The following is a 27,377-nucleotide window of genomic DNA, read 5'->3' on the forward strand; positions in this document are numbered from 1 at the left end:
TTTGTTCTTTGGATATTCATATAAACTCAGGACAGACTTCTTGGTTACCTTTAAGTGATACATATTAACAGTCTGTACATATTGGTATGTCTCCAGAGCAGTACACTGTACAGGATTCAACCTCCTAACAGAGTACTAAAACTTAAACTACAAAGATGAAAGTTGTAGCTATTTCATAGGGGCATCTACATATTCATGAATTACTAACTCTCCAATATACATGTGCGGCAGCAGGAAAGCCTTACTAAAATGCTTATTTTACGTGATTAACAATTTTCATTATATTAATAGAACTGCATCAGGTTTCCACTCTCACTGACAAAGAGGTGTTTTTATGGCACATTTGATTTCTATTATGCTGCCCTTTTGCACTGTTTTATAGTAATATTACATTTGTGATGATACAAATTCATTTCAGCAACACAACCTTGTTTTGTTTTGACAGCAATTTCCTATTTGTCTTCAAAGGGAAATTACTTGTGTCGTACAGTAACTCTTCAGTTTTCATTTGCTATTATGTCATTTCAGCACCTTCACCTAAACCTTTTGAGATTTAAATATGAAAGGACTGTGTACGTTAATTCAAGTTTTTGGGCTATATGCTCATTGACAGTATGCCAGGCAAGATTGTACAAGGATCAATTTTGACAGCAAGCTGGCCACTTCTTTATATATTACATGTTCAAAGATGTCTATTCAGTTGTCAAGGATAAATTCTTGAAATAGTCATAGAGCTGTACAGCATGGAAACAGATCCTTTAATCCAAATCATCAATGCCGACCAGATATCTTTTATTAATATAGTCCCATTTGTCAGCATTTGGCCCATATCTCTCTAAGCCCTTCCTATTCATATACCCATCCACATGCCTTTTAAATGTTGTAATTGTACCAGACTCCACCATTTCCACACTGTAAGTAATCTAATCTAATCTAATCTAAAATTTCCTCCGAAAGCTCATTCCATATATGCACCACCCTCTGCGTGAAAAAGTTGCTCCTTAGGTCCCTTTTAAATCTTCCCCTCTCATCTTAAAAGTAAGCCCTCTAGTTTTTGACTTCCCTACCTTAGGGAAAAGACCCTGACTATTCACCCTATCCATGCCTGTTATAATTTTATAAACTTCCATAATGTGACCCCTTAGCCTCTGCCGCTCCAGAGAAAATAGCCAAAGACTATTCAGCCTCTCCCTATAGCTCAAACCCTCCAACCCTGACAACATCCTTGTAGTTCTTTTCTGAACACTTGCGAGTTTCACAACATCCTTCCTACAGCAGAGAGACCAGAACTGAAAGCATTAATCCAGAAGTGGCCTGATCATTGTCATGTACAGCTGCAGGATGAAATCCCAACTCCTACTCTCAGTGTACTGACGAAAAGAGGCAAGCATATCAAATGCCTTCTTCACTATCCTGTCTACCCTGTGATTCTACTTTCAAGGAAGTACAAACCTGCAGTCCAATGTCACTTTGTTCATCAACACTCCCAAGACCTTACCATTAAGTCACTAAGTCCTGCCCTGATTTGCTTTTCCAAAATGCAGCATCTCACATTTATCTAAATTAAAATCCATTTGTCACTCCTTGGCCGATTGGCCCATCTGATCAAAGTCCTGGTGTATTTTGAGGGAACCACCTTCGCTGTCTGCAATTTTGGTGTCATCTGCAAACTTACTAACCATACCTCCTATGTTCACATCCAAATCATTTCTATAAATATCAAGAAGCAATGGATCCAGCACCAATCTTCATGGCACACTACTGGTCACAGGCTTCCACTCTGAATAACAACCTTCCTCCATCACCACCCGCTGCCTCCTACCTTTGAGCCAGTTTTGTACACAAATGGCTAGTTCTCCCCGTATTACATGTGATCTAACCTTGTTAACAGTCTATCATGCGGAACCTTGTCAAATGCCTTACTGAAATCCATATAGATTACGTTCACTGCTCTGCCTTCATCAAACCTCTTCGTTACTTCTTCAAAAAACTCAATCAAGTTAGTGAGACATGATATTCCATGCACAAAACCATGTTGACTATCCTTAATTACCCCTTGCAGTTTAAAATGTGCAGCACCACCTCCTCTGTAGTGTGGACATTTTTCAAGATTTTGCTATTTATTTCACTATCTTCAGTCTCCTTCTCCACAGTAAATATTCATGCAGAATACTTGCGTAGTGTCTACCCCATCTCCTGGGATTCCACACATAGGTGACCTTGCTAAACCCTTCCTAGTTACTCTTTTATCCTCATATTTGTAGAATCCCTTTGGATTCTCCTTAGCCTTATTTGGCAAAGCTATCTCCTGTCCCATTTTTACCTTCCCTCTTAAATATACTAGTACTGTCTGTGCGTTCTTGCAGGGATTCATTCGTTCCCTGCTACATTGACCAAAACTTCCATTTATCTAGTCATTCTCTACACCCACCAGCCTTGCCCTTCACCCGATACATATTGTTTCGGGCTCTCATTATCTGATTTTTGAAGGCTTCAAACTTCCAGCCATCCCTTTATCTGCAAATATCCACCCCCAATGCACTTTTGAAAGTTATTGGCTAATACCGTCAAAATTGGCCTTCCTCCAATTTAGAACTTTAACTATTAGATCTGGTCTATCCATTTCCATCACTATTTAAGACCAGTAGAATTATGGTCGCTGGCCCCAAAGTGCTTCCCCACTGACACCTCAGTGACCTGCCCTGCCCTATTTCCCAAGAGTAGTCAAGTTTTGCTCCTTCTCAGTAGGTATATCTGCATGCTGAATCAGAAAATTTTCTTGTACACACTTAACAGATTTCTCTCCATCCAAGCCATTTACACTATGGCCTCCCAGTTAATGTTTGGAAAGTTAAAAACAGATTATTGGGGGATCCACAGTATAATTCCAAGAAAGTGATTATCACTTTCTTATTTCTCAGTTCCACCAAGTAACTTCCTTGGATGTATTCCCAGAAATATCTCCCTAAATACAGCCTTAATGTCATCCTTAATCAAAAATGCCACTCCCCCTCCTCTCTTGCCACCCTTTCTAACCTTCCGACACCCTGAAACATTAAGCAACCCCCCCCCACCCCCCACCCACCCCCGAGCCACATCTCTGTAATCGCTATGATACCCCAGTTCCATGATCCCAACCATGCCAGAGTTCATCTGCCTTACCTGTTAGGCCCCTTACATTGAAATAAATGCAGTTTAATTTATCAGTCCTACTTTGTTTTCTGTTTTGTTTCCGCCTGCCTGTCTTGAACGTTTGACTTGCTCCTTTTCCCAAATGCACCAGTGTCAAACTGATTTATTTTCTCAGTGTCTCCCTGTGACACACACCCCATCCACGCACCTCCCTCCCCCCCCCACTCCCCACTGGTTTAAATCTTCGTGAACAGCTCTGGCAAATCTCCCCGCCAATATATTAGACCAATTCAGGTCCTTCTTATACAGGTTAATTCTATCCCAGAAGGGATTCCAATTATTCAAAAATGTGAATCCTTTTCCCCGTATCACCTCCTCAGCCACGCATTCATCTGCTCTATCCTCCTTAATCTCACTGGCTTGTGGCACCGGGAGTAATCCAGAAATTACTACCCTCAAGGACTTAATTTTAAAATCCTGCTTAATTTCCTATATTCATAACTCAGACCTTTGTCCTTTCCCCTTCATATGTCATTAGTTCCAATGTGTACAACGACCTCCTGCTGGTCTCTCGCCCCTCTGAGATATCCTTGATCCTGCCACCAGGGAGGCAACACACCATTCTAATATCTCATCGTCGGCCACAGAAATGTCAGTCTGTGCCTCTGGTTACAGAGTCCCAGATCCATTAACTTAGCTCCAAACAGCAAGTAGCAGAAACCCATATGGTTCAGTTCTGATATCATATTTCATGCATATAGAGCAAGTTTGCAGAAGACACTAACATAAGAGGTTTCACAATAAATGCCAAGGACCAAACAGATTTATAACAGAATGCTTCAGAAATAATGGGTAAAACAGTGTTCATGGAATTCAATGCCAGTACAAGCGAGATAGATAGAGTCATAGAGTCCTACAGCACAGAGACAGGCCCTTCAGCCCAAACTGGTCCATTCCAACCAAAATGTCCATCCACACTAACCACATTTCCCTACACTTGGCCCATATCCGTCTAAACCTTTCCTATCCATGTAATTGTCAAAATGCATTTTAAATATTGTTAATATACCCACCTCAACCATTTCCACTGGCAGCTCATTCCATATATGTACCACCCTGTATGTAAAAACGTTGCCCTCAGGTTTCCTTTAATTCTTTCCCCTCTAACTTTAAACTGATGTCCTCTCGTCCTCGATTCCCCAACCCTAGGAAAAAGACTGACTGCATTCACCCTATCCATGCCTCTCATGATATTATACACTTCTGTAAGATCCCCCCTCAGTTTCCTTCGATCCAAAGGAAAGAGCCTCTCAGATCCTTGAGTCCCAGTGACATCCTTGTAAATTTCTTCTGCACACTTTCCAGAGTAATAACATCCTTGCTATAGCAAGGTGAGCAAAACCAAACTCCAAATGCAGCCTCACCAACATCCTGTAAAACTGCAACATAATTTTCCAACTTCTATATTCAACACTCTGACTGATGAAGGCCAGTGTGTCAAAAACCTTCTTCATTGCCCTGTCTACCTGTGACTTCATTTTCAGAGAACTGTGCACCTGGACACCAAGGTCCCTCTGTTCCACTGCACTCCTTAAGCCCCTACCATTCATCATGAAACTCCTCCTTTGATTTGACTTTCCAAATGCAACACCTCACACTTATCTATATTAAACTCCATTTGCCATTTCCCAGTGAACTTCCCCAGCTGATAAAGATCCTGCTGCAATGTCTGATAACCTTCCTCAATGTCCACGATACCACCTATTTTCCCAAGATCTGTAAACTTACTAATCATGTCTTGTACATTCTCATCCAAATCATTGATATAGATAACAAACAGCAATGGGCCCAGCACCGATCCCTGAGGTAGACCAATAGTCACTGGCCTCCAGTTCAACAAGCATCCTTCCACTATTCCCCACTGCTTCCTACCTTCAAGCCAACTGTGTATCCAATTTGCCAGCTCCCCCTGGATTCCATGGAATCTAACCTTCGAGAGCAACTTACCATATGGATTTTATCAAAGGCCAACTGAAATCCATGCAGACTACATCTACCACCCTATCGTCATCAACCTTTCTGGTCACTTAATTAAAGAACTCTAACAAGTTTGTAAGGCATGGTCTTCCATGCACAAAGCCATGCTGACTATTCCTAATCAAACGCTGTCTTTCCAAATGCATGTACATCTTATCCCTCAGAATCTCCGACCTAACACAGATGTCAAGCTTACTGGTCTATCGTTCTCAGGTTTTCCTTTGCAGCCCTTCTTGAATAAGGGCATAAAATTTGCTAACCTCCAGTCTTCCAGGACCTCACCCGCAGCTAAAACGATGATGCAAAAATGTCATCCAGAGAGTTCGCAATTTCTTCTCTAGCCTGTTGCAGGGTTGTTGGATATATCTGGTCAGGGACAGGATATTTATCCACCTTCATACATTCTAATACATCCAACACCTTCTGCATTGTGATATGGACTGTCCCCAAAGTATTCACATTAACTTCCCCAAGTTCCCAAGTCTTCATGTCTTTCTCCACTGTAAACACAGAGGAGAAATATTCATTGAGGACCTTCTTCATCTTCTGCAGTTCCACACATACATATCCACTTTGGTCCTTGAGGGGTCCTATTTTCTCTCTAGTTATTCTTTTTCCTTTAATATACTTAATATACTATTGCTCTTTAGATTTACCCTAATCTTCTCAGCCAAGGTTATTTCGTGCACACTTTTCACCCTCCTGATTTCCTTCTTCATTAAAATTCTGTATACCCTATATACCTCCAGGGATTCCTTGATCTTAGCTGCTTGTATCTGAGCCATGCCTCCTCCTTTTTTTCTGGTCAGAGCTTCAATATCTCTTGCCACCCAGGGTTCCTATTCTTACCAACCTTGCCCTTCACTCTCACAGGAATATATAGACCTTGAACTCTAGTTATCTCACTTTTAAATGCCTCCCACTTGCCAGAGGTCCCTTTGCCTGCAAACAAACTCATCCAACCAACCCCTGCAAGCTCCTGCCTAATTCCATCAAAATTTGCTTTGTCCCAATTTAGAACTTGAAACTGTGGACCAGTTTTGTCCCTCTCCATGACTATTTTAAAATTAATAGAACTATGGTCACTGGTCCTAAAGGGCTCCCCTACTATCACCTCAGTGAGCTGTCCTGCCCTATTTCCCAAGAGTAGGTTGAGTCTTGCCCCTTCCTGAGTAGGATCCCAATACAACCCCAATAACATCACCGTGTCCCCTTCTTATTTCTTAGCTCTACCCATTGGGATGATCCTTCAGTTATTTCATCTCTGCTTTTATACTTGCCTTAATCAAAAATGAAACTCTTCCTCCCCTCTTTCTACCACTTTTGTCCTGCCTAAAGCATCTGTACCCTGGCACATTAAGCTGCCAGTCCTGTCCCTCCCTTAGCCATGTTTCTGTAATGTCTATAATATCCCTGTCCCACATACCTATCCATGCTCTGAGCTCATCGGCCTTACCTGTCAGCCCTCTTTCATTGAAATAGATGTAATTTAATCCAACAGGCATTGCTTGCTCCCTGTTGTGTTCCAGCCTGACCTGTTTCTTCAACTTATTATTTCTGATTACTATATCTCCTTTCAGCCTCACACTTGCTTCCCTGCTGTTGAGGATCCCAACCCCCCTGCTGATGATACATGTTGACTAAAAACAATCAAAAGCAAATTATGTTTTGAAGGGGGAATGTTGTGTAATGTGGGAGAACAGAGTTGTTTGTGGCTCAGGTTCACAAATGGTTAAAACAGGTCTTCAAATAAGAAATGGAAAACTGAGGTTGATGGCAATACGTAACAGAATCTAAAAAAATACGGTGCAATCTATATAACAACTAATTTAAAAATGGGGGGGGCTTCTGTCCACTGTATATGTTGCAGAATATAAGACTTTATTAGCATGCCACCAGCATGCCAAAATACAAAAATTAAGAAAGACTTATAAATTAGGATTATTTAATATTATTATGTTTAATTAGTGATGTTTAAAATTAGGAAGAAGTGAGAAATGGATTGTTTTGAGATTGGGACAGGGAAAGGTCTACAACTCTGGGACAAAGAGCTGGGGAATTTTTTTTTCCAAAACAGGCAGCCTACATGAATACTGCAGAATACATGATTAATGAAATAGAATGTTGAATGAAGTAGAAAACAAGGGCTGAATTTTGTTAAGCAAACACGTATGAAGCATACAAGCAAACTGCTAGGAATGAAAGCAAGAAAAAACTTTGATTTGCAGTGAGATCTGGGATAGTGTATTGCTGCAAATTAAAAGGCTATACAGAGTGCCCAAAAGGCAGGTCATCTCTGACATGGAAAAAAAATTCCTGCTGAGAGGGAGTGGTTCTCATTTGGCCATTTAACTGGCTGAATTGACCTCCTGGTGTCATTTGACCTTCCAAATTTTCCATGTTGATGGGCAAAACAACATGGTGATGGGCAAACTTTGGCCACCCCCTACCTCCCACCCATTCATTAGCACCAGGATACCAGGCTGTGTAGGACATGGATGTATGGCTCACAGAGTCATATGGCATAGGAAGAGGCCATTTCGCCAATGATGTCTGTACCAGATCTTTGGAAGAGCTATATAATTTGTCTTAGTTCCCTACTTGTTGATCATTATCCTTCAGAGCTTTCCTTTTCAGAATATATCGTTCCCTGTTGAAAGTTACTATAGAATTAAGCATGTCATTCTTTAAGGCAGTACAATGCAGATTATAACAATTAGTTTTATCTATTTGTCTTCTCAGCTCCAATCTGGATTTCTTGCCAATGATCTTAAATAGGTCTTCTGGTTACCAACATTCCTGCCACTGGAAAAACCCATATTCCATCTACCCTGTCAAAATCCTTCATCGTCTTGGACAACTCTATTAATTCCCCTTTTAACTGCCTTTTGGTCTCAAAGGCACAATCCTAGCTTCTCTTAGTGTCTCCACATTGCTGAATTTTTTGAAATGTGGTAGCTTTTGGTACAACTCCTCTGCATTCTCTTCAAGTCTTGATATGAAGCTATTACTGGCTAAGCTGAACAGATATTTTGGCCCTGACCTTTGCTATATCAGAGATTGTCTCTGTTCCAGAAAAATGCTAGAGGAAATTAGGAATTCCAAATCCAGCCCCTGATCCCAGCTTTTCTCATTTTCGTGGAGGTAATTCATAGATCACACATGCACAGCTGACAGGGATAATTGGCTCTTTAAATGATCAGGTATCTCCACTAAACTGGATTTTTGATTCTTGATATATGACACCTGGATGATAGAGATTAGACCAAGTAAGAGCAGATCTGTTCTCAGTGTATTACCTTTGGATAGTCAGGGTAACTCCTTTAGAAAGCTAATGTACTGTAGATATGACCTCAGGACATCTTTGGGGAATTGATCATCCAGACATCCTTTGGGGGAGATCAGGTGCCTATGGGAATGGTAAATGTGAGAAGATTGTGTATAAAAGGTGCATAAACCCCTTGCAATTGTCCATCTGTCAAGAATTGTCAATCTGTAAGGGATCAACCTTTTAAGGAGTGTCTAGAAGTGTCAACAAGTGTCGACCTGTCAAGAACTGTCAATTATTTTTAATGAATGAGTGATTTTCTCAACATTGTGCAATCTGCAATTTAGGACTTCAAATGTTAGAACTATATTTATTTCTCCTCTGCATGTGGATACTTGTAGATACTCAATGAGTTGACAAACTAAGCAATGGGGAATGGTAGTGTGTACAAATTAGATGCTAAATTGGCAAAAGAGGAGAAGGAGCCATGGAATGAGGTATAAGGATGTAGGGTGGCATGAGGATGTGAGGGACTATGATGATGGGTGCGATGCATTAGGTTGGCGTAGGTGAAATATGGGAAGTTTATAGAGATATTGAGGAGTGAGCTTTAGGAAAGAGGTTCCAAGGAACGTTTTCTATTTCTCTTCTTTGTAGAACTAAAGTATCCCTTCAGATCTGGGGCACCTTTGGTGGAGATAACACACCCTTCGGGAGTCACAGATACTATTGGCAGAGGAAAGGCGCCCTTTAGGTCTTTGAAAAGACATGCTTGGGCATAAAAGGTACATTAACCCATTACAATTGCCAACACTATGAAAGAACTACCCAAGGAAAAGAGTGGAATTAAAACAAAACTATCTTGGGTATTTCAGAGTGCCTGTTCACATAGGATTTATGCTGCATGACTGATTTCCCAAACTATCATTTTCACAGTAGGGTGCCTATTAGTTGAGCATTTTGATTCAGAGTTCTAACTGCTTATCAAATGAAAATGTATGTTGATATTAAGGTTTAAGCATTTAAGGGTTAAGTGCTTAAGTGAAATGTTTGTTTATCTAAGTGATTAGTTAAAGCAATTTCAATGTATTGACTTTTCTTATTATCAATGCGAGTTTTCCAATAGTGATATTATCAAAAGACACAGGCAGCATGACTCCTGAAGGTCTTCCTACGGTGAATTGCCATAAAGAATAAAAGGTACAGGGTGGTGGATGGGGACACATGAGTTGGCATAGGGACCACATATAGCCATGGGGATGATTACGGGCATAAGTAGTACAGGAAGTATGAGAAGCTATGGAACATGTGAGAATGTTATTACTGTGGCACGTGGAGTATGGGGGCTATGGTGATGGATAGAATGATATTGGAGTGGTATGGACAGGACATAATGATGGGGCTGGTGAGGGAGGGTGAACAGGAGGGATGTTTTGTGTTTCAATATATAGTTTTAAAATTTTACCACAGTGCAAAACCTGCAAGTCAGGCTTCACACCCAGTCACTTCAGGAACTGGCAACCTATTAAGCTCTTCCTGGGTCATGCAGCCTAACTACCAATCCATCCTGTCCACTCAGACTGAAATTTGGAAGCATGGAGGCCAATTTTGACAGTTGGGCTCGTGGGCCAGGATTGTTCTCACTTCTGCACACCCTACTCAGGACCATTTGGGCTTTCTTCATTATAGAAGGCACAAATAACATCCTACACATGTGTAAATCAAGACTGGAAAAGAAGGGAGAAACTTACAATTACGATCATCAGGAAAAGATACTGAGAAAACTATTAGAACAAAAATCTTACAGGTTCCACAGATTTGATGGCCTGCATCTTAGGATCTTAAAAGAAGTTGCTGGTCAGATGGTAGATGGATTGGTTTTAATTTTCCAAAATTCTGGAAAGGTTAATCAAATTTGAAAGGAGAGGATATAAGTCCTCTATTCAAGGCAGGGAGATGGAAAATAGGAAATTACAAGTTATTTACCACAACATCTATTATATGGAAAATGCTATTATTAAGGACGACACTTTCAAAATTGTATGTAATCAGGCAGATTCAATATGGTTTTTTGAAAGAAAAACTGACTTTTGTATTAAATTTCCTTGAAAGAGTAACAAGCAACATTGATAAATGGAAACCTGTAAATATAGTGTATTTGAAATTCCAAAAGGCATTAGATAAGGTATCACATCAAATAGTGCACACCATGGAAGCTCATGGCATTGGGGATAACATGATAGCATGGATAGAAAATTAATTAGCTAATAGGAATCAGAGTAAAGATAAATAGTCCAGTTGACAGGCTATAATTAATTAATTAAGTGCGACAGAGATCAGTTTGGGACCTCAGCTATTTACACTTTTATTTAATCTATTTTTCTAAACAACCATTCAGAGATGTTATTGCACACTTCTGGAGCAGGTGGGACTTGAACACAGGCCTCCCAGTCCAGAGGTAGCGACACTACTACTCTGTTACAAGAGGAGCCCTGACCTGAGCTATTTACAATCTCTACCAAAGACTTGAATGAAAGGGATGAATAGATGGTTGCAAATTTTGCTGATGACATAAAAATAGAATAGATTGTGAAGGGGACATGAAGAGAGTGCAAAGGGGCTTGGACGGTTTAAGGACAAATGTTTGGCAGATGAAGGAAACAGTGGAAAAACATTAACTTGTCCACTTTGGTACGTAGAATAGAAAAGTGTTGTATTATTTACATGGAGCGATCTAAATATCCAATACATGAATCACAAAATGTTGGGATGAAGGTACAAGTAGTAATTAGGAAGGCAAATGGAATGTTAACAGCTATTGCAAAGGGAATCAAATATACAAGTAGAGATATTTTGTTACATTTATACATGGCATTAATGAGATTATATCTGGAGTACTGGGTACAAGTTTTGGTCTCTTTGCTTAAGGAAGAATATATAACTTTACATGCAATTCAGAGAAGGCTCACTTGAATGATTTCTGGGTTGACAAAGTTATGGTAGTAAAAAAGGTTGGCCTTGTATCCACTGGAGTTGAAAAGAATGAGAAGTGATCTTATTGAAACATACAAGACCCAGAGAAGGTTTGACAGGGTGGATACTGAAATGACCTTTCCTTTTGTATAAGAGATTAGTGAAAAGTGGTACAGTTTAAAAAAAGGGGTGGTCTCCAATTTATGATAGGAAGAGTCGTTAGTTTGTGCAATTCTTTCTACATAGACAACAGTGGAGCAGGGTCATTGTATTTTTCAGCTTGAGTAGGTAGATTCTTGATTCACAGTAGTGAAAGATTATTGGAAGCAGATAAAAAATAGAATTGAGACTCATGATAACCCATGATCTTCTCAAACAGCAGAGCAGGCTTGAGGGGCCAAATGGCTTACTTCTGTTCCTAATTCAAGTGTTCATGTAGGGGTTTGCATGTTGAGAGGTCCCCATGGTCATCCAGAATAACAATCATCGTTTAGCACCACAAATGAGGATTTGATATTAAAGCAAGGACTGCACCTTGACATGAGATGGTAATTTCTGAGGCAGTAGTGACATTGTTTTTGGTTGGGTGGGATGAATTGGGAAGGGAGTTACCAGATACCACAGAATTACATGCCACCCACTAATTATAAAGAGTTTGACAGATTTTGCTTTTAATCACAAGTTTCCATTCATAAGAAAAACGCCAGGTCAGAATCCACACCAAACTGTTAACTTTCTTTTTAAGCAATAAAGATGTATATGACTATAAGCTGGTACTGCCATCTGTGACTTTTATTTTTCACAGATGGTTAAACAGATTTGTGTATAACTGAGGAGTCGCTTCCTGAAAAATATCACCTTTGAAAAGTATTCATGTTTCATGTTACTGTTTAACTGAATCAGAGTACAAACTAAATATTATCCAAGCTGCAAAGCCAAATAAGCTTGTAGTACTTCTGACAATTTAAATTATACTCACTCTCGTGATTCAGCGAATTGTACAGAGAATCTGCTAAAAATGTTATTATTTCTGCCTCTTACCATACTGGCCAAAACTACGAAAAGCTGTAGCAACCTGGATCCTGTTTACAGCAATAAACAGCTTGAATTCAGTACTAAATGACAGTATTAAGTGCTTGCCTATGAATATAGCTTGCAGAGCAACAGAGGTTTTGCTTTTTAAAATGTTGCTCCAATCTGTCGTAATTTTACAGAAATTCTATTAATAATGTTTTTAAAGAACAGGCTGAGATTTATACTTTAAATTACATAATTATGCCCCAGGAACCTTAGCAGCAGTTGACATAAGATGATTAAGTGGCAAGACAGTTGTCTGATTTCATAAAATGCTTGAACTACAGAATACATTGAAAACAAATTATTTGTTTTTTTTAAATAAAATTATTAAGTTGTTTTAAGCAATTAACTGTGCTTAGACCAAAAATGAGAAAATTCAAATATTTTTTCAATAAATTATGAAAATGTAACCGATCATTCAAAAGTACACATAAATAAGGTCAGAGACATTTCCAAACCAATTAGATATAACGTACAAGAATTCCCTCGAATTTGAGATCTGTGTAATGTTTGGAACAACATATCAATTTTTTAAAGCATTTTACCATTCTAAATATCACATCAGAACTGAAAAAAAATCATTGAAACCGCAGAGACACGAGCTGAAGGTTTGTCTGCTTCTGTGATTGCTCCTCTGTGTGACTTCCCTTGTCATAAAAATAAGCATATCAAAGATCCATATAGCTTTTAGGGCCTTGCCAGAAAACATTAGTGGATCATAAGAAACCACTGTCTCTATGGGTTTGATTGTGTTTACTTGCACTAATGCCAGACTACGCAGTGCAGTGGCACTAGATTTATGATATTCAGTCGCTGTTTCAGCAGGAAGCCATCATTTGCTCGATAACCTATGCTTAACGCCCCACTCATTTCTAGAGAGCACCAAGTCAACTTGAACAAGACCTTATCGAATGTTTCCCCTTGTTTGGATGATAATTATGCAGTACACCAGCAGTAAGTTATAATAGCAGGCATACTGTGATAGTACATTGCCAGTTTAATGGGCATAAACAAATATTGCATCTATCTTTCTGGTGCATGTAAATTGCAATGTATCCATTAGAAAGGAATAATTGAAAGGACAGAGTTGGTTGAATTCAGGATTTATATAAAAATATATTGGAATGAGTTTAGAATTGAAATAGCTGAATTTGGGAGTTCTCATCACAAACTTGGTCTAGACTGTGTCAGCAATATAAAATGGCAGAGCCTAAATGAATAGATCTGGCAATACCCAAACCGATGATCTAGCTTAGGATTGGATGTTAATATTAAAATAACTCCACAGAGACCAGTATCCTGTCACCAAGTCACCCACTATTTATATATGGAGAGCCCTCGACACTGATCCAGCTCCCTTAGAACCAGCCGTCAGAGTGAATAGAACTTCTGACACTTCTGTTTGTATCTGTCAACCAGGGCTTCCTGACTGGACCAGATTAACAGTCCCAGTCAGGGAACTCATATTCTATGACATCCATCTGGCTGACCTCATTACAATCACTGCAGACATGAGGTTTCATATTGGAGAATGCATATGTACATTTCAAGAATACCACAATAGCAGTCACTTTGTGAAGTTCAGGAAGTCTAAAGTGTGAGGCAGCTCAATTTACGCTTTAAAAGTAGTTATTGTGTCACAGTGACCATTTCACTAGCTACCCATTAATGCATAATTGCAACCTTCAAGTACGTTTTGCAAATGTTTGGTAGGTAATAAATTGTGGTCACGCACCCAAACCAAATCTGTGGCAACATTTTAGGAAAAAGGCATTTCTTACTGAACAGAGGTAATTTTACAGGTCAGATCTACACTTAAAACAGCTTGGGCAAAATAGCTTGCCACAGTCCTGAATTATCACATCAGTCTATATTCCAGAGCAGAAAACTCCGACAACATCAAATGGGAGTGAAAAATTACAATTAAATTTTATCTAAAGAAAAAGTGAGCATACAATGAGCATATGAAAAAAAAGCTAGAAATTTTATGTAGACTCTAACCCCTCAAATGAAGAAGGATAAAGAAAATGAAAGAAAGGCTAAATCTTGCACTGTTTTGGCTAAGTCTAAGTTGCATTGAGTAGGTTTTCTCAATACACCTTATCAAACTGGCCTCATTAATTGCCTACCATGCCCCTAAGGCATCTGTCATGCCCCATCCTGCAATGGCATTCCCGCAACAACTTGCTATTAAGTGGATATCTGCCAAAAAACTGGCATCCCTGATGTTCATATCATTTTTAAAAGGCCAGTGAGCACCCGGGTGAGCAGTGGCATTCTGAAGCTGCCCTGTCTGGTCAAGTACGGTGTCAGTCCATGGTGCAGAAGGGGATGATGGCACCATGATTCTTTAACAGGCACCGGAGGTTCTGATGGATGGGTTGATCCAGAGGAGAGGTGTCATCTTCCTGCAGAACCAGCAGAGGAAGCCATGCCACAAACTACTGCTACCTAGTCTGAAATTGCCACCTGTCTCCTGTGTGTGCAGTGTAATGGTCAGCAGTGCCGCAAGTAGCTCATTGACCCTCTCTGTTCCGCTAGGTGCTTTCTGCCACCTCACACTTCCTCTATGTCTGCTACAGCACCCATCTCCTACCAATCTCATACATTGCCACTTTTACTACTGCATGAAGTACTGACTCTCACCCGCTTTTACCACCACTGCTCCAGTAATGTCCCACACCACTAACCTTGCATGGCCTGCCTCTGTAATGCCTCATCGGTTATTCAGAACACCCCTCCACCTTCCTCCTACATGCCTGAACAACTATACCTCTCATTGATATTTCACTCATGACCCCTCTTTCTGTTGTTACAGAAGATAACTCGTAAGAGGGCAGAGCAAGCCCATACAGGGGCTGGTGGTTATGGTGGGGGAGGGGGGGGGGGAAGAGAAGTGATGTCCCCTTTGAGAAGAAAACACTGGCCCATGCAGAAGAAAATTGGGACTGATGTTTCAGGCATAAGCCCTTCATCAGGAATGTTGGGGGGGAGAGGGGGTGAGAGATAAGTAGGAGTTTGGGTGGGGCTGGGGTGGGGGGGGAGGGGGGGAAGGTAGCTGGGAAGGCAATGGGTGGGTGCAGGTTGGGAGTGATTGTGATAGATCGATGGGGAGGTGGGAAGGAAGATGGACATTTGGGACAGGTCAAGAGGGCAATATTGAGTTGGAGGGTTGAATCTGGGATGAGGTGGGGGGGAGGGGAGATTTGGAAACGTTGAACTTGTTTGGTAAGGTGGAAGTCTGAATGTTAAGGAGGCAGGTTGAGATGTTAACAAAGCAAGTTTCAATACCTATCAATTGCCATCTCATCTTTTCCTAACTATGATCTTGTAACACCGCTTGTGAAAAGCACAGAAAATGGCACTAAATCATAGAACATAGAACACTACAGTACAGAACAGGCCCTTCAGCCCACGCTGTTGTGTCAACCATTGATCCTCATGTATGCACCCTCAAATTTCTGTGACCATATGCATGTCCAGCAGTCTCTTAAATGTCCCTAATGACCTTGCTTCCACAACTGCTGCTGGCAACGCATTCCATGCTCTCTCAACTCTCTGTGTAAAGAACCCGCCTCTGACATCCCCTCTATACTTTCCTCCAAACAGCTTAAAACTATGACCCCTCGTGTTAGCCATTTCTGCCCTGGGAAATAGTCTCTGGCCATCGACTCTATCTATGCCTCTCATTATCTTGTATACCTCAATTAGGTCCCCTCTCCTCCTCCTTTTCTCCAATGAAAAAAGTTCGAGCTCAGTCAACCTCTCTTCATAAGATAAGCCCTCCAGTCCAGGCAGCATCCTGGTAAACCTCCTCTGAACTCTCTCCAAAGCATCCATATCTTTCCTATAATAGGGCAATCAGAACTGGACGCAGTATTCTAAGTGCGGTCTAACCAAAGTTTTATAGAGCTGCAACAAGATCTCACAACTCTTAAACTCAATCCCTCGGTAATGAAAGCCAAAACACCATATGCTTTCTTAACAACCCTGTCCACTTGCGTGGCCATTTTAAGGGATCTATGTACCTGCACACCAAGATCCCTCTGTTCCTCCACACTGCCAAGAATTCTATCCTTAATCCTGTACTCAGCTTTCAAATTTGACCTTCCAAAATGCATCACCTCGCATTTATCCAGGTTGAACTCCATCTGCCACCTCTCAGCCCATCTCTGCATCCTGTCAATGTCCCGCTGCAGCCTACAACAGCCCTCTATACGGTCAACGACACCTCCAACCTTTGTGTCATCTGCAAACTTGCTTACCCATCCTTCAATCCCCTCACCCAAGTTACTAATAAAAATTACAAACAGTAGAGGCCCAGGGACAGAGCCCTGTGGAACACCACTCACCACAGACTTCCAGACAGAATATTTTCCTTCTACTACCACTCGCTGTCTTCAGTTGGCCAGCCAATTCTGTATCCAGATAGCTAAGTTCCCCTGTATCCTATTCCTCCTGACCTTCTGAATGAGCCTACCATCGGGAACCTTATCAAATGCCTTGCTGAAGTCCATATACACCACATCCACAGCTCGACCCTCATCAACTTTTCTAGTCACATCCACAAAGAACTCGATAAGGTTTGTGAGGCATGACCTGCCCCTCACAAAGCCGTGTTGACTGCATTTAATCAAGCCATGCTCTTCCAGATGGTCATAAATCCTATCCCTCAGAATACTTTCTAACAACTTGCAGACGACAGACGTGAGGCTTACTGGTCTGTAATTGCCGGGGATTTCCCTATTTCCTTTCTTGAAGAAAGGAATTACATTTGCCTCACCATTTCCACTCACCATTTGAGTGGACCTTGCCACACTGGTCACCAGATTTCTCCACACTTCTTGCCAAAACCACATCGCTGATAACCCTGTAAGATTCTGCCAAAAAACTAAAATTGTTATGTTGCAAATTTCATTTTCTCTCAGTGTTTTTCCCACTATGCAAGCCCAGTTAATCTAAACTGTTTCTCATAAATTCCAACCAAATTTTCTCTTTCAGAAATTTTAAATCAGCACTTATTATATTTCGTAAAGGGTACCTTGACCAGAACAACTTCAAAATAAAGCACACATGTCTTTTTCTATTCTATAAGAGTTAGCAGGACTTCTTGAATTTTGAATTTTCCTCAAATTTCAGAATAAATTATCAGTTACTTACTAAATGAAAGAATGTTAATTATATTCTCCTTCAGAAAGTCATATACTGATACAAATGGCCTCCCTTTGTGCTGTAACTATTTTGTAATTGTATGATCCTTCTCTCTACCACATAACCAAACAATTTACAACAAATCAGAATAAATTGCATTTAAGTTGTTTTTCAAACTGCTGATGCAAAACAGAGCAAAATGAATTATGTTTGTCACAGGATATTTGGAAATAAGAAATGGAAGTGAAATTTTCAACTTATTTAAATCTCTCTATGCCCTCACCCCTTCCATATCTCAGGAATCTCCTGTGCCCTACAACCTGCTCAGACTTATATGTTCATCCAAGGATATTTACTCATCCCTGATTTTTGTCCCTCTGCCAGTGATGACCATGCCTTCAGCTACATTGGCCCGAGGCCCCAGAATTCCATCTCTATGCCTCTCCACAGATCTGTCTCCATTTCCCGCTTTAAGATATTCCTAATAACATACATTTTTGACCAGGCTTTTGGTTACCTCTCTTTTGTGGCTGGGTGCCATATTCTGTTTGATCACATACCTCGGACATTTTATTGCATTAAAAGCAAAATGCAAGTGCTAGCTGATGTTGCATAAATAACATAAATAATGTTTATTCACTACTAAGATATCATTGAACACGGTAGTAGATTTTAAAGCCAGATGCCAGGACATAAAATTAACATTTTGAATTGTTTGCCTGACTTTTACCAAAAATATGGTTATTTGTGTAATGTCAACAGCAATACCTTTAGTGACATATCTGCCTGCAGTATGTGAACTGTAAGCAAGGTTAATGACCTACCTTATTAATTTTGTTGGTTTTAGGCAGTGTTTGGCTGGAGTGCAGATCAGAGTACCTAGGAGGCTTCTTAAGTGGATTGTTAATATCGCATGGCACAGATTCTGTTCGCACAAGTCTTGCTGAAAATCAGAGATGGCTACAAGTGAGGAAAAAGCTATGCATATTACCATTATGATGTATGACTTAGTGAGTTATTCCATAATTAGTCACTTAACTTACTAGCAATGCCTGCTCTCCATATCAAAGCTCTCAAAAAACAAGGTAACATTGATTAGAAAATCAATTTTATTTATGTTACAATCTCAGTCCTTGGACAGCTTTTCCTAAAATGGGACACCAGTGGGGCTACCAGTTTATATTTATAGGTCACAAGCTCTGTTATAGCACTGGCCAGCCCAAACCCCATTTCCTCGCTCTCATACATTTTACCCTCCCACCCACTCCCAAAATGTTCTCACTATTCTCCAGTTCTCACAAGGAGCTGTGGCAATTTTCAAGCCTAAAAATGGAGCCACAGGGGAGAAACATTTAGAAATCATGGTCTCAGGATTACAAGAAATCTGGTCCAAAATTCAAAGTGAAGCCTTTTGGCACAGGGAAACTATTAATTTTATTATTCAATTATCAATATTAATGATTAATTTTCCATGCACTCAGAGCCTAAAAGGTCAGGAAATTTTCAACATGGCTCCCAGATTTAGCAGGTCATAATTTGGATTTTAATGCATCTTTTAATACAAATTGAAATGTATTTCATGAAAACAATGAAAGTATGAAAAATGAACAAGTGACAACTTTCAAGGCAGCCTGCTTCTACACTGGTTATCTAAGCACTTCTTAATCAAAAGATCCATGTGCAATGGCCAATATCTTCCAGGTGCATTTTTAGAATTAATCTGTAGAAATTAACTACTTTTAAAAATAAAAAATATAGGTTACGATTGCTTGTACAATTACATCATGGGATCTTCACCTTACTATTTCAAGTCACAGGGATCAGTTCTGAGTCCCTTTTTTTTGTTTGTTATTTAAATACAGATTTGGATGAGAATATAGAGGGTATGGTTAGTAAGTTTGCAGATGACACCAAAATTGGTGTTGTGGTAGATGATGAAGAAAGTTTTCTAAGATTACAAAGGGATCTTGATCAATGAATCAATGGGCTGAAAAAATGGTAGATGGGGTTCATTTTGGATAAGTGCAAGATATTGCATTTTGGTACAACAAACAGGACAAAACTTATACAATTAACAGCAGGGCCTTGTACTGTGTTATAGAACAGAGGGATTTAGGGATTCAAGTACTTAATTCATTGAAGTTTACGTCACACATAGACAGGGTGGTTAAAAAGGCATATAGCACGCTTGCCTTCATTGCTCCGTCCTTTGAGTATAGGAGTTGGGAAGTCATGTTGAGGTTGTACAGGACATTGGTGAGGCCTCTTCTGGAGTACTGTGTCCAGTTCTGGTCGCCCTGTATAGGAAGGATATTATTAAGCTACATAGGGTTCATAAGAGATTTGACAGAATGTTGCCAGATATGGAAGGTTTGAGTTATAAAGAAAGGTTGGATAGGCTGGGAATCTTTTTTGCTGGCATGTAGGAAGTTGAGAGGTGACCTTGTAGAGGTTTATAAAATCATGAGAGGTATAGATAGGGTTAATGGTAGGTGCCCTTTCCCTAGGATAGGGGATTACAAGAGTAGGGGGCTTTTTTAAAGGTGGAAGGAGAGAGATTTGAAAAAGACATGCAGGGCAAATGTTTTACACAGAGGATGGTTTGCGTGTGAAATTAACTTCCTGAGGATATGGGCACAGTTACAACATTTAAAGTACATTTAGATAAGTATCTGAATAGGAAATGTTTGGAGGGATATGGGCCAGGATCAGGCAGGTATGTCTAGTTTAGTTTGGGATTATGTTTGGCATGGACTGATTGTTTTAGTACTGTATGACTCTACGACAGCTCTATTGCTAAAGAAAGAATAGGTCAACAAATTAAATTTTTAAATGCAATCTTTTAAAGCTAAAAGATAATTAGAATTTTACTAGTATTGATCAGTAAATCTTTGCATCACTGAGGCATAAGTTTTGAAATGTTGGGGACAGCTTTAGTTTCCCTGGAGGAATACTTTGTACTTTAATCTCATCAAATAGGGTACTGTAACCTGGTCAGTGATCTTCATTCCTCTACTTATAGGCCTTGTAAGAGAAAAAAAAACTTTGTGGTTGGAATAATTTTGTGCCTTTTTTTAGAATAGGTGAAACGTCTATTAAAGCAGTAGTATTGAGCTGTTTTATCTTCAGGGACTTCTAATGGTACTTGCAAGAAATACGTTGCAAACATGCATATATCTCAGATGCTGAAACTAGTAGATCTTGGTGTTCTGATTAGAACTGATTCTCCAAGCAGACAATGCTGCTTTGACTAGTACTTTTCTAACTCAAATGGAACATGCTAAGAAATAAAATCAAAAGTACAAGTTGTTGTTCTAGTCTGAAGGACGTGATTCCCAGAGCTCAGGGCTGCATTTACACAAATAACTGCAGTTTGATCAGCTGCAATTACTCCGTACAAAGGCAACAAGGATAAAAAGCATCTGGACTCACTACAAATTTGCATTTATAGCTTTCAAATTAATGCTCAGATGATGAAAGTCAGAAGAGCTGATTTTGGGCACATTTGCCCAAATGACTTTGAAACAAAGTAGCTCTACGTTTCTTCTTTAATATTTGGTCTAGGGATCAAACAAAATGAAACTGCATTTATAATGCTATTGTACTGGTCTGGATTCTGGAAAATGGGCCCTTTGCTGAATCTGGTTTGTTTATGCTGGCAGCGCAGTCATAAATTTCATATGAGGGAGTCAGATTTAGCACCAGGTTATTCATGAGTAGTGATATCTGGGAGTACAACAACTTGACAGTTATGGTGGTCTGGATTTAATGCTCAGTAGCAAAGTGACGGTGCTTGCCATTGACCTCAAAGAAAGCTGCCCACCAAGGTCTAGCAATCTCTGTGGTGTGGATTTCCCCCATTCTGGCATTAGTTTAAAATCTGGCACCATATTAAGGGGGTATCTAGACATCAAACAACAATGATGTCATCAGTAAGAGTAAACAGCCAATAATATTGAAGTATTCTTATAAACAGCAAATCAGGATGTAAAATTATTTTACTTAGGTTTAAAAGTATTTTTATTTGTGTTTTAGAGATAGCAAAATGAAATGATGGTGCACACATACGGAATAAAGTTACAAGCTAACATTTCATAAACAATATGTAGACGTCTTATTTTTAAAATGTGGATACTTTTGTTGTAACAGAGAAACCTTTTGTTCAACAAACTTCTTTTCTGGGCCATAAAAGCTTTTAGCAATAATTTTGAACTTAGAACACCATTAAACCTTTTATTTGGGTTTATACACTGAAACTGGTAACATTAAAGGGCAAATACTTGTCAGTCCAGTGATTTTTATCTGATTGAAATCTGAGGGGCTTTTGTAGGTTACCCTATGAGGATGAGTAAAATTATTGACAGCTTCTGGATTTCTATATTTACTGTGTATGTACAGCCCCCAGAAGTTGATGTGAACGCTGACAGAGCTGCCTGATCAGCAGTTTCTGATGGATCTTAAAATCAATTATGTGTACTGTGCCCTTACTTAATAAAATGCATGCATTTAACATAAAGAAAAATACACTTATATGTTTACAAAATTGAACGAAACAACGGTTTTTAAAATTTAAGTTAAAGCTCTCACAGAGGCAGTCGCAAATGAACTACATTATTTAAAAAGAAGATTGCAAGGAAAAGGAACTGGTAAGGGGCCCAATGACTCATTGACAAAGAACTGTGAGGATACAGAAATAACTAAGTCTCTTTTAATTTGATTCATAAAATTCAAAAATGGCATAATCACTTTATTTGTCCCCAGCATTTAACAATGGAGGAACAGATAAGTGGCACATTTCAAAGTCAAAATACAAGTAATTATTACAAAATACAAGTGTATTAACCTCACCTCCACGATGAATGATGAGTAAATGACAAGGTGGGGCTTCTTTGGTGCATTTGTTGTGGCATTTTAACCTAATGAAAGAAGAAGTGAAAGAAAACTATTTATACAGGAAGTTGATTCGATATTAGATCAACGTCAATGGCATGCTTATATGGTTCTCTCTGTTGTCTATTTTCTCAAGGTTGCTTACTTTTTAAGCTACCTTGGTTTATGGTGTGTTTAGGTATTCCCAAAATTACGGTCCAATCCACTTGCTGATAGTGATGGCAGATTGGCCTTTCAGATATTTGCCAATTGCTTGCTTGCTATGATATAGATTGGGCCAAGCCAGCACATCTGGGGAAGGTGATCAATCTCTCCAGCAGTTTTGCATGTCTCAGCAGAAAACACCAGCTAATTCCTCACATCGAAACAGAAAGATCATTCAGAATACTAATCCATGACTACCAAAACCAATGGAAAACAGCAGGAAGAGGGGCATTGGTCAGATTCTCAGTATAGTTGAGTTCAATTCCATACTCTAGCTCTGATCTGGGGCTTTGTGGCAAATGTTTTTAATTCAGAATCTGGTTATTATAATATTCATTTGGACAAAAAAAAGCTGGAAAAGCACATTAGGGGCAATTGTGCATAACCCACTCACTGAGACAGCAAAGTAAATAGAATGGGATATAGGAAGGCAACCTCTCCATTGCAGTCACATTCAATCCATAAGTTTTCCAAACTGCCAACGAATAACATATAAGAAGGTAATTTGTTAATTTTGTGCTGTGAGGCTAAGCCATGCGTGTTCGAAATAGCACACCCCAGGGTTCACAAAATGTATCTAGTGCTCAGCGTGTTGCTTTGCCAATGGTCAGAGACATACCCCTTTATCCATCTGTTAAGACCTATGTAATGGCAAAACTGGACAACTATTATAATCTTTATATTTTGGCAGGTGTACACGAAATGAAAGCCTCATCAATCTATGTAACTATCTGAATCACTGTTTCAACATGTTGATAATATGTTCCACCATAAACCAGCGGCCACTTGTCTGAAAATATCATCAGTTTTTACTCCCATATTAAACCATGGACTGGTATTCTTTTCTGCTCATTAGGACATTGGGTTGGTGTAAGAGTAGGGACATCCACATGCATGCATTCATGTGCTCCAAAAAAATGGATAACATGCTTGTATAATTTCCATTGAGTGAGTGGTGAAAAGTTTGCCAAGATGTTAATGCCTCTGTCACCCAATGTATGAATTAATGCATTGTTCTTCAATTGTTCTGGTAAGAGGCAAGTTGTTATATGTAAACTTAGCAGATGTAAAAAAGATATAATTCCTTGTTATGAACAGCGTGCTGACAAATCAACCTGATTACACCAGGACTTCAAATATTGCAAACGTGTAAATTAACTTGTGCCCATTCTTTGCTGGGAAATGCTGCAGTCATCAGATGGCATCACAGCAAACAGGAACAACTGTAAGGAGTATCATCCTCTAATATCCAACAAAAAATTGCAAACTTGGGAATAAATAGCACAAACTATTTCAGCATGACTTCTTCCCCCTTTGTGATATAGTCTGAACTCAGTCTGATTTAAAATTGAAATGTTGAGTCTAATTAATCTTGCGATCCTTAGTTGTCAAAATATGGTCTCTAAGGTTAAACTTGCAAGTCTGTACTCAGAGTAAAATGAATGACCATCTGATTATTCTACCTCAGAAGCCATATCTCATACTCTGGGGTGTAGTCCATCTAGTTCATGTGATTTATCCATCTGCAGGCCATTCAGATTTTCTAGCACCTTCTCGTTGGTGATGGCCACCATACCCTGGTCTACCCCCTCACTCTCTTGAATGTTTGGGATATTACTCATGTCTTCCACCGTAAAGACTGACACGAAGTAATTATTCAGTTCCTCAGCCACTTCCTTGCTCCCCACTACTATCTCTTCGGCATCACTTTCCAGTGGCCCAATTCCACTTTTGCCTCCCCTTTGCCCTTTCTATATCTAAACAAACTCTTACAGTCTTCCTTCATATTACTGGCGAGCTTACCTTCATATTTAATTTTCTCCTTCCTTATTTATGCTTTGTTGCCCTCTCTTGGACTTTGTAAGCTTCCCAATCCTCTGGTTTTCCAACTGTCTTTTGCCGCATTATATGCTTTTATGCTACCCCTGACTTCCCTAGTCAGCCATGGTTGCCTCATCCTCCCTGTCCTATTTTTCCTCAGGATGAATCTCTGCTTTTTCTCCTGAATTATTCCCAGAAATCCCTGCCATTGCTGTTCCGCTGTCTTTCCTGCTCAGCTCCTCTCCCAGTCAATTCTACCTAGCTCCTCCCTCATGCCTCTGTCTAGTTGCTTTTATTCAGTTGTAATACTGTTACCTCTGATTCTATCTTCTCCCTTTCAAATTGCAGAGTAAATTCAATCATATTATGATCACTGCCTCCTAAGGGTTCCTACACCTTAAGCTCCTTCATCAAGTCTGCCTCATTGCACAATACTAAATCCAGTATTACCTGTTTCTGGATTAGTGGTGCTGGAAGAGCACAGCAGTTCAGGCAGCATCCGAGGAGCAGGAAAATCGACGTTTCGGGCAAAAGCCCTTCATCAGGAATAAAGGCAGAGAGGCTGAAATATGGAGAGATAAGCTAGAGGAGGGTGGGGGTGGGGAGAAAGTAGCATAGAGTACAATAGATGAGTGGGGGAGGGGATGAAAGTGATAGTCAGGGGCGGGGGGAGAGCGGAGTGGATAGGTAGAAAACACGATAGGCAGAAAAGATGATAGGCAGGTAGGACAAGTCATGGGGACAGTGCTGAGCTGGAAGTTTGGAACTAGGGTGAGGTAGGAGAAGGGGAAAATGAGGAAACTGTTGAAGTCCACATTGATGCCCTGGGGTTGAAGTGTTCCGAGGCAGAAGATGAGGCGTTCTTCCTCCAGGCGTCTGGTGGTGAGGGAGAGGCAGTGAAGGAGGCCCAGGACCTCCATGTCCTCGGCAGAGTGAGAGGGGGAGTTGAAATGTTGGGCCACGGGGCGGTGTGGTTGATTAGTGCGGGTGTCCCGGAGATGTTCCCTAAAGCGCTCTGCTAGGAGGCGTCCAGTCTCCCCATTGTAGAGGAGACCGCATCGGAAGCAACGGATACAATAAATGATATTAGTTGATATACAGGTAAAACTTTGATGGATGTGGAAGGCTCCTTTAGGTCCTTGGATGGCGATGAGGGAGGTGGTGTGGGCGCAGGTTTTACAGTTCCTGTGGTGGCAGGGGAAAGTGCCAGGATTAGAGGGTGGGTTATAGGGGGGCGTGGACCTGACCAGGTAGTCACAGCGGGAACGGTCTTTGCGGAAGGCAGAAAGGGGTGGGAAGGGAAATATATCCCTGGTGGTGGGGTCTTTTTGGAGGTGGCGGAAATGTTGGCAGATGATTTGGTTTATGCGAAGGTTGATAGGGTGGAAGGTGAGCACCAGGGGCGTTCTGTCCTTGTTACGGTTGGAGGGATCGGGTCTGAGGGCGGAGGTGTGGGATGTGGACGAGATGCGTTGGAGGGCATCTTTAACCACGTGGGAAGGGAAATTGCAGTCTCTAAAGAAGGAGGCCATCTGGTGTGTTCTGTGGTGGAACTGGTCCTCCTGGGACCACATACTGCGGAGGCAGAGGAATTGGGAATATGGGATGGCATTTTTGCAAGAGGTAGGGTGGGAAGAGGTGTAAGCCAGGTAGCTGTGGGAGTTGGTGGGTTTGTAAAAAGTGTCAAGTCGGTCGTCATTAATGGAGATGGAGAGGTCCAGGAAGGGGAGGGAGGTGTCAGAGATGGTCCAGGTAAATTTAAGGTCATGGTGGAATGTGTTGGTGAAGTTGATTAATTGCTCAACCTCCTCGTGGGAGCACGAGGTGGCGCCAATGCAGTCATCAATGTAGCGGAGAAAGAGGTGGCGGTGTAATTATGGAAGATCGACTGTTCTTCGTAGCCAAAGAGACAGGCATAGCTGGGGCCCATACGTGTGCCCATGGCTACCCCTTTGGTCTGGAGGAAGTGGGAGGATTCGAAGAAGAAATTGTTAAGGGTGAGGACCAGTTCGGCCAAACGTATGAGTGTGTTGGTGGAAGGGTACTGTTGGGGACGTCGGGAGAAGAAAAAACGGAGGGCTTGGAAGCCCTGGTCATGGAGGTATTACCTATTCCCCAGTGGGCTCCACCACAAGCTGCTCCAAAAACCCATCTCATTGACATTCCACAAATTCCTTTCCTTGCAATCCACTACCAACTTGATTTACCCAGTCCACCTGCATATTGAAATTCCCACAAGATTATTGTAACTTTGCCTTTCCTATCTCCTGGCGTATCTTGCACCCCAGCTCCTGAACACTATTTGAGGCCTGTACATAACTCCAATTATGGATTTTTTTACCCTTGTGGTTCTTCAATTCTTCCCACATGGATTCTACACCATCTGACCCTACTTTGTTTCTTACTATTGATTTAATTTCATTTCTTACTAATGAGGCCACCACAACTCCTCTGCCCATCTGCCTATCTTTTCCATAGGATATATATCCTTGAATATTCAGCTTCTAATCCTAATCCCCTGGCAGCCAGGTCTCCGTGATGCTCACCATGTCGTACCTGCCAATTTCGATCTGTGTCACAAGCTCATTTACCTTATATCTTTATACCGCAAGCATTCAGATATAACACCTTCAGTCCTGTATTAACCTCTTCTCATTGTCGTTCGTTTGTCCAGTGAGACCTTTATGGTAGATATAGATGCTGTAGGAATTGAACCTGGGTTGTTGGTACCACTGCACTGCAAACCAGCTGAGTTAATCAACTCTGGCATTAAGTATATTTCAAATTTACTTCACTGACTGTAAAGCATCAAAGTCTTTCCTTT

General features: G+C 40.5%; 1 protein-coding gene across 1 annotated transcript in view; it reads right to left on the reverse strand.

The window, feature by feature from the left end:
- ksr2 (kinase suppressor of ras 2) overlaps window positions 1-27,377 on the reverse strand; it is a 403,663-nt gene that overhangs the window by 134,339 nt on the left and 241,947 nt on the right. The window contains exons 8-10 of the mRNA XM_072587303.1: window positions 22,487-22,554; window positions 19,831-19,935; window positions 18,463-18,581 (exon numbers count right to left, since the gene is read on the reverse strand). Coding sequence (XP_072443404.1) covers window positions 18,463-18,581; window positions 19,831-19,935; window positions 22,487-22,554 — 292 coding nt within the window. The remainder of the gene's footprint in view (window positions 1-18,462; window positions 18,582-19,830; window positions 19,936-22,486; window positions 22,555-27,377) is intronic.

This window comes from Chiloscyllium punctatum, chromosome 17 (genome assembly GCF_047496795.1).
Source record: "Chiloscyllium punctatum isolate Juve2018m chromosome 17, sChiPun1.3, whole genome shotgun sequence".
Taxonomy (NCBI): domain Eukaryota; kingdom Metazoa; phylum Chordata; class Chondrichthyes; order Orectolobiformes; family Hemiscylliidae; genus Chiloscyllium; species Chiloscyllium punctatum.